The 7709-nt window shown below is 41.9% G+C and overlaps 1 protein-coding gene across 1 annotated transcript in view; it reads right to left on the minus strand.

Moving 5' to 3' along the window:
• MED27 (mediator complex subunit 27) overlaps positions 1–3149 on the minus strand; it is a 266902-nt gene extending 263753 nt beyond the window's left edge. The window contains exons 1-2 of the mRNA XM_007530321.3: positions 2923–3149; positions 865–1009 (exon numbers count right to left, since the gene is read on the minus strand). Coding sequence (XP_007530383.1) covers positions 865–1009; positions 2923–3125 — 348 coding nt within the window. The 5' untranslated portion in view covers positions 3126–3149. The remainder of the gene's footprint in view (positions 1–864; positions 1010–2922) is intronic.
• Positions 3150–7709: the final 4560 nt, after the last annotated feature.

Genomic DNA, 7709 nt, shown 5'->3' on the forward strand with positions numbered 1-7709 from the left:
GTGAGTATCCTCTAACACTTCTTCTGCACTATTCCAGCCTTCAGATCCATAATGGTTCAGCAATTTGTTTGGCTTTGTATGTTAACTCTCTTTTCAGCCACCAGGTTTCAGATGCCAGCATGATGCCAACCAGACTTCCCTGGACTGACAACAACCCCACCAGTGTGTCCTGGAGCTCCGCTTCCCCAGAACCCCCCCCCCCCAACTAGGGAAAGAGAGAGACAGGCTGGGAGTATGGATCGACAAGTCAATGCCCATGTTCAGCAGGGAAGCAATTACAGAAGCCAGACCTTCCACCTTCTGCACCCCACAATGACCTTGGGTCCATGCTCCCAGAGGGATAGAGAACAGGAAAGCTGTCAGGGGAGGGGATGGGATATGGAGATCTGGTGGTGGGAATTGTGCGGAGTTGTACCCCTCCTATCCTATGGTTTTGTTAATGTCTCCTTTTTCAAATAAATAAATGAAAGAAAGAAAGAAAAAAAAAATTAAGACATCTCTTTCTGTTAAAAGACCAGTCACTTCCACTGGAGTCCCAGTTACTTACAGTTTTGAAGTTAACATAAACTGTCCCACCTCTGAAAGTTTGTCACTCTAGTCCACACCAAAGAAAAAAATGTTAGCCAAGTGTTGGGGGGAAGCCTCAAAAGTACTAGAAAAAAACAACCAGGGCAATAAAATGAAATAAACATTAAAAAAAAATTTTAAGTACTAGAAAGTAGCTTATAGGGAAATTCTAAAATTTCCAACTCTATTGCCCCTTGTTAAATCAAGAACAAAGAACTTAAAAAAAAAAACTTACCCTCACCTTCTGCATTTATGCAATATAAGCAAACCATCTTTTCTAACATTAGCTCCATTTACCTTGTTTGACCACTTATATGCTTGAAGGAGTTGACTATAGAGAGGAGTTTTGTCCTGCACGGGATCCAGGCTTAGCAGTCCACTGTTATGGAGAGGATGGTTCTCAGAAGGCTTACCCACCAAGTTGCTCAGACGTTCCAACTCACTACAAAGTAAGAGATGGAGCAAATAAACCTTAGTCCATGGAAAGCCCAGTGCTCAGTCAAGTATGTCAAACATTACTCTTTACATTGTCCATCAGAAGTACTTTAAGGAGAAATACTTTTCGAAGTTAAAAGACTAGGGACAATCAAGAAAAGTCCCAACTGGGAACTTACCCAAAATTAAAAATCAAGCTCCTTGGTGAAAGGAGCAAGAAAAAAAAATTATGAGTGTTGGAATCAATAAGACTCCAAAAATCAGAATTTAACAGCTTAAAACATTCTCTGTAGAGAAGGGAGGACACTTTCTAGAAATCTTACATGTGGTATAACACTGCTTCTCACAAAACTTTCAAACCCACATAGTTTATATTTGGAACAACAGCAAGTACCTGAATAAATGCTAATTATTTATCCATCATTCACATAGGAATATATTTGTACATGATGCTTCACAGATGGTAAAATTTAACAAAACAAAGAGATAAAATAAACAAAGGGAAGACACCACCTAGGGGGCTGTGTCAAACAAATACACTTCAACCTAGTAGGGAAACGCTAAAGAAACTTTGAGAAAGTGAGCCGCCAACAGCAAAAGCGCATTTTAGGAGTAGGTCCTGAGGGACCAACCCCAAACCATCAACAAAAAACTCTCTAGTAACAGCTTCCTCTAACAGCTGGTTTGGGTACTGTTTGGTCATCTTCTTGGTAGTACTGTACAAAGGTTTAAGAAGTTAAAAGGAGTAACGTAGACATTCTGAAGCTTTCTAAAATGGTGAAGGATTGCATATTCTGAACAAAGGGACATTAATCAGAAAGGGAAGAACCAGCAACATGTCCCCTTAAGCAGAGATAAGTATTAACTGGCACTGTGCCAGAGAACAGCAAGTGGATGTGGGAGTTGAAGAGAGGGTGTGATTTCCTGGCTCTCCCCCAAAAGAGAAACACAACTAGTTAGAGAAAAGAAAAAAGAGATACCCATCGTTTGGTCACCACCTCCTCCATTCTACCTCCTCTTTCCATCTGGTTACTAAGGAGACCAAATTGGGGGGGGGGGGGGAATCCAGCCACTCCAGAATTACGATGACTAGCTCTCACCAAACACATTTCCCTATGAAGGTCAGTTCTGGGCAGTAAAAGGTAATAATGTTAAAATTCTAACCTCCCTGACAACTCAAGGAAGAGAAGGCAAATTCAGGACCTAGTCAATTTAAAAGGCGCCTACGATGTGCCAGGTATTCTATATACATCCTCTCTCAGTGCATACATTTGTAAAGGCGACCTATAAGAAATAGAAAGGAATGTACAATACTTGATTAAAGACCTACACGTTAATATCTGTTTAGGAAATGGCAGAAGGGTTAAACATCAGAGATTAAGCTGGTTAAGCCTGAGCTTACATCTCCATGAGGATGGAATTCAACAGCAGCTGAGAGAGTGGGAGTGAAAGTAGTTTGGGAGGAGGAAGACAAGGCTTTATCAAAACGTGTTTTATGGCTTTTGGGAAACTAATTCAAGGTTCAGAGCTGGGAGTTGGGGCTCGTCTGACTGGACGCGCTTTGGGTTTGGGGCAGCGCCAAGTAGATCGTGTTTGGTCCTAAGAGGTACTGTTTGATCGGACATGGTGCTGCACTGAGCCGACAGATGAGAAACCTGTCAAGCTTAGGGGGAAAGTTGAAGTTCAGGAAAACTGGGCGACCACCGAGGGGCGGCGGGGAGGCGGGATTCAGTCAGGTCTCAGAGGCCAAGAGAAGCGGGGGTGGGAAATGAGGTGTCCCCAAGGGGCAGGCAGGCTTGGCGACCAGGGGAAGACAGCCAAAGCGAAAGAGAGAGAGTAGCCACTGACTGAGGAGAGTCGTGAGTGGTCAGAGTCAGAGCGGCAGGGTCTCTGATGCCGGACCCTACGGTCGGTACCTACTTGAGGTCCCGGTTGACAGAATGCAAGTTGTCCTGGAAGTGCGCAATGAAAGCCTTCTCCCGGCCCTCCAGCGTCTCCTTGTTCCGCATGCCATCCTTCAGACAGTCGAACACCCTGCTCACGCTGGAGCGCAGGGCCTGGATGGCGCTGATGGCCTGAGCAAAAGCCTCCAGGTTCACTCCGACACTGAGCACGTCCGCCATGTTGCAGCCGCCACAACCGGCTCGCCAAAGCCAGTTTCGCCTGCAAAACGTCGCGCTCACTGATTACGTAGGACGTGAAGGCCTCTGGGAAGTGTAGTTATCTTGCGGTGGGGCTGCTTAGGTGGTTTGAGCCAGCACTAACAAAAGAGAATTTCTAGATTTCTACTTAACACCAAGGAATTTGTGGGCTGGAAAGTTATTTTCTTTTGGGGGAAGAAAGCATGCACTCTTGGTTTACTTAATGATGATAAGGAACTATAGAAAGTTCCCGTATGGACTGACAAAATAGTTTTCTTGGATAGACTGCTGCTTTGCCACATGCACAACCCAGATTGAGCCTGGCCTCCAACACATTGAAGGAAGCTTCTACCCTGTAGTCACTTTCACTTTCTCCCTCTGTATTTTTTTTTTTAATGTGTTTTTCCATTCTTGCACTTTGGGGAGTGATGGAATAGAATTGCTCTGGGCAATAAAGTGTGCTTGAAGTAAAGGATTATAACAATTTTAAACCATTGGATGAGAAAATAAATTTATACTCATAAATATGGGAGGATGGAAATGTGTTCCCTACAACAGACTGACAACTAACAAAAGTACAAAGAATAATGAAAAGACAGTTACCATTTGGCACCCACTGGGATAATAATTGGTTTGAGTAAGAATCAAGGATGTTTAAAAAACAATCAAGCAATGTTAAAACTAGTGAATGGCAGTGGTATATTTATATGATCTCAAAACATCATCCTATAAGAAGTTTGTTAACTTAAAAGGGGAAAACAGGGCATGGGAAATGAAGTGGTAATGCACTAGACTTGCATGTGAGAAGTCCCAGGTTTTATGCCTGGAACTTCCTTTAGCCATAGCTGAGACGCTCTCTGGACAGAAAAGGGGCAGGGACAACAGTACAGCAATTGCAGTTGTGAGTAAACTCAAAAGTAGGAAAAGCAGGAACAGATATGCAGACTATCTTTTTAGCAGAATTATTCACAATAATCAAAAAGTGGAAATGTCCATCATGAGATGAATGCATAAATACCTTGTTGTATTTACTTACTATAGAATAATTTGACCTTGAAAAGTAAGGAGGGTTAGAGAGCTAGCTCACCTGGTAGAGTGTATGCATTATCATGTGACTGATTCACATCTGAGCTCTGGCACCACATGGAAGATGCTATGGCAGTGGTGGAAATTTTGGTGCTGTGCCATCTCCCCTTCTCTGTGTCTTTTTCTGTATCTCTCTATTTAAATGGTTAAAAAGTGGCATCAGGGGAGTCGGGCAATAGCGCAGCGGGTTAAGCGCATGTGGCACAAAGCGCAAAGACCATCAAAGGATCCAGGTTCGAGCCTCCGGCTCCCCACCTGCAGTGGAGTTGCTTCACAAGTGGTGAAGCAGGTCTGCAGATGTCTATCTTTATCTTCCCCTCTCTGTCTTCCCCTCCTCTCTCCATTTCTCTCTGTTCTATCCAACAACGACACATCAATAACAACATCAATAACAACAATAAAAAACAACAAGGGCAACAAAAGGGAATAGATACATAAATAAATATAAAAAAATTTTAAATAAACAATAAAAAAGTGACATCAGGGGGTCAGGCGGTAGTGCAGCCGGTTAAGTGCACGCAGCGCAGAGCACAAGGGGCATCGCTTCACAGGCAGTGAAGCAGGTATGCAGGTGTCTGTCTTTCTCTCCCCCTCTCTGTCTTCCTCTCCTCTCTCTATTTCTCTCTGTCCTATCCAACAATGAGTGACATCAACAATAACAATAATAACCACAACAAGGCTACAACAACAAGGGCAACAAAAGGGGGGGATGGCCTCCAGTAGCAGTGGATTCATGTTGCAGGCACTGAGCCCCAGCAATAACCCTGGAGGCAAAAAAAAAAAAAAAGTGGCATCAAATGGTGAAATCACATATACATAAGGCTCCACTTCCTCAAATGAAATTCTGCTCTAGGGAGATAGCTTAATTGTTATGCAAATAAACTCCCACACCTAAAGCACCAAAGGTTCCAGGTTCAGTCACTATCACCACCATAAACCAGAGCTGAGCAGTATTCTGAGAGAGAAGTATGGGTGGGAAGGAAGAAAAGAAAAGAGAAAAAGAAAGACCCTGGCATATGCTACAACATAGGTGAACCTTGTGGACATAAGGCTAAGGGAAAATAACCCAGTCACTAAAGACAAATATTTGATTCCTCTTATATGGGGTAACTAGATAAGTCAGACATTCATAGAAGCAACGTAGATTGGTGGTTGCCAGGGGCTGGGGAAGGAGAGAATGAAAAGTGAGACCTTCAGAACTTCAGTAGTGGGAGTAGTATAAAACTACACCTCCATTATTTTATAATGCTGTAAACACTATTAAATCATTAATTAAAAAAACTACAAAAAATCATACTAGAAAAATATGAGTGCTTAATGGGTATAAGTTTCAGTTAAGAATAATGAAAAAGTTCTGTGGATGATGATAATGGTTGTATAAGATAATGCACATAGGAGCGGGGGTAGATAGCATAATGGTTATGCAAACAGATTCTCATGCTTGAGGCTCCATAGTCCCAGGTTCAATCCCCTGCACCACTATAAACCAAAGTTGAGCAGTGCTCTGGAAAAAAAAAAAAAAAAAGGTAATGCACTTAGTGTTGCATTAAACTAAAGACTAAAAACTAAACTATGGTTAAAACTAAACCATAAATTTTATCTTACTTCATATTCTTTTTAAATTCGGTAATGTTGAGATGGGAGTGAAATAATGACTTAACAGTGAAGAAACCTGGAAAGCACCACTGCCAACAAGAGATGTAGCTCAGAATCCCCAAGTTAGGACAATGCCACGCCTTGATATGATACACTGAGAAGAATATAGTATGACTTCTATACTATTGATGTTAAAAAAAAAAAAAAAAAAAACAGAGTGGTCCGGGAGGTGGCGCAGTGGTAAAGCTTTGGACTCTCAAGCATGGGGTCCTGAGTTCGATCCCCGGCAGTACATGTGCCAGAGTGATGTCTGGCTCTTTCTCTCTCCTCCTATCTTTCTCATAAATAAATCTTAAAAAAAAAAAAAAACAGAATCTGATCAGTACTTTATACAAAGTGAAACTAAAAGGCATTGGACAAAGCAATTAACCTACATATTTTCATAAAACATGTGCCCCATGAAAGGCAGAGGACCAAAGGAAAAGTTAAAAAAGACATGGCAACTGAATGCAACGATTATGCATAACCTGGGATTTCCTTTTGTTGATATGATTGAACGAAATTGATGAAAGGTCTGTAGACTACAGTTTTTATTGGTCACAATTTTAACAATGTGTTGTGATCATGGAAAAGCATATCCTTGTTCTGGAGAAATATACCCTGAAAGAATAAAAGAGCATCAAATAGTCTGCATGAAAAAGAAAATAGTGTGGATGTGTTTATTTAGATGGAGAAGAATAAGCAAACCGGCTGATTTCTTTTTTTATCAGTGATTTAATATTGATTTACAAAATTACAAGACAACAAGGGTATAACTCCATACTATTCCCACCACCAGAGTTCTAAATCCCCAATCCCTCCATTGTAAGCTACAGCAGCTTTCCTAAGGTTGCAGATATTGTTAGCGAGCATAAATCAAACCACCATCCACTGTAAGGAAGCAAAGATGTTTATTGACGAATTGCAATCCGGGCCGAGATGGTGACTGGTGTTAGTCTACCAAGCTCGGCCCCGAACAGGGCTCAAACCATACAATTTATAGGAATTCAGACTACACTCAGGGAGGGGGAGCACATCACCTTAACAACCTACATCCAATAACAGGCTATAGCAAACACAAGATCCAATCATTTCAAACTTAGCAAAAGCATGATCCGTTCAAAGCAAAGCGCGGGCTAGTTTCAAATATAGTAAGATCACACAACCAATAGAATTCAACCAGGCAGGGTCTCCACATCCTCCTGCCATCGGCTATGACCACCCATCCGGTAGACAGCACACCACAAAGTCTGTTCAAAGGTCCTGATAAGGCTTGTCCCCATGTAGGGTCCTTCGAACAATGGGTGGCCTTCACTGATTAGGTCCTGATAAGGCTTGTCCTCAGGCAGGGTCCTTTGAACAATGGGTGGCCTTAACTGATTAGGTCCTGCTTATTCAAGGGGGAAGGGGCAAGGAATTTTACACCTCATACTACAAGCAACTCATACTAAAAGCACTTAACAAACAACTGCATAAAAAGGGAATTTCAAGGCTACTGCCTTTTACATACATAAAATTAAAAAGCTTCTGCACAGCTAAAGAAACTACTACCCAACCAAGAGACCCCTCACAGGATGGGTGAAGGTCTTTACATGCCATATATCAGACAAGAGGCTAATAACCAGAATATAAAGAACTTGCAAATCTCAACAACAAGACAACAAATAACCCCATCCAAAAATGGGGGGAGGACACGGACAGAATATTCACCACAGATGAGATCCAAAAGGCCGAGAAACACATGAAAAAATGCTCCAAGTCTCTGATTGTCAGAGAAATGCAAATAAAGACAACAATGAGATACCACTTCACTCCTGTGAGAATGTCATACATCAGAAAAGGTAA

The sequence above is a fragment of the Erinaceus europaeus genome, chromosome 10, assembly GCF_950295315.1.
Source record: "Erinaceus europaeus chromosome 10, mEriEur2.1, whole genome shotgun sequence".
Classification (NCBI taxonomy): Eukaryota; Metazoa; Chordata; class Mammalia; order Eulipotyphla; family Erinaceidae; genus Erinaceus; species Erinaceus europaeus.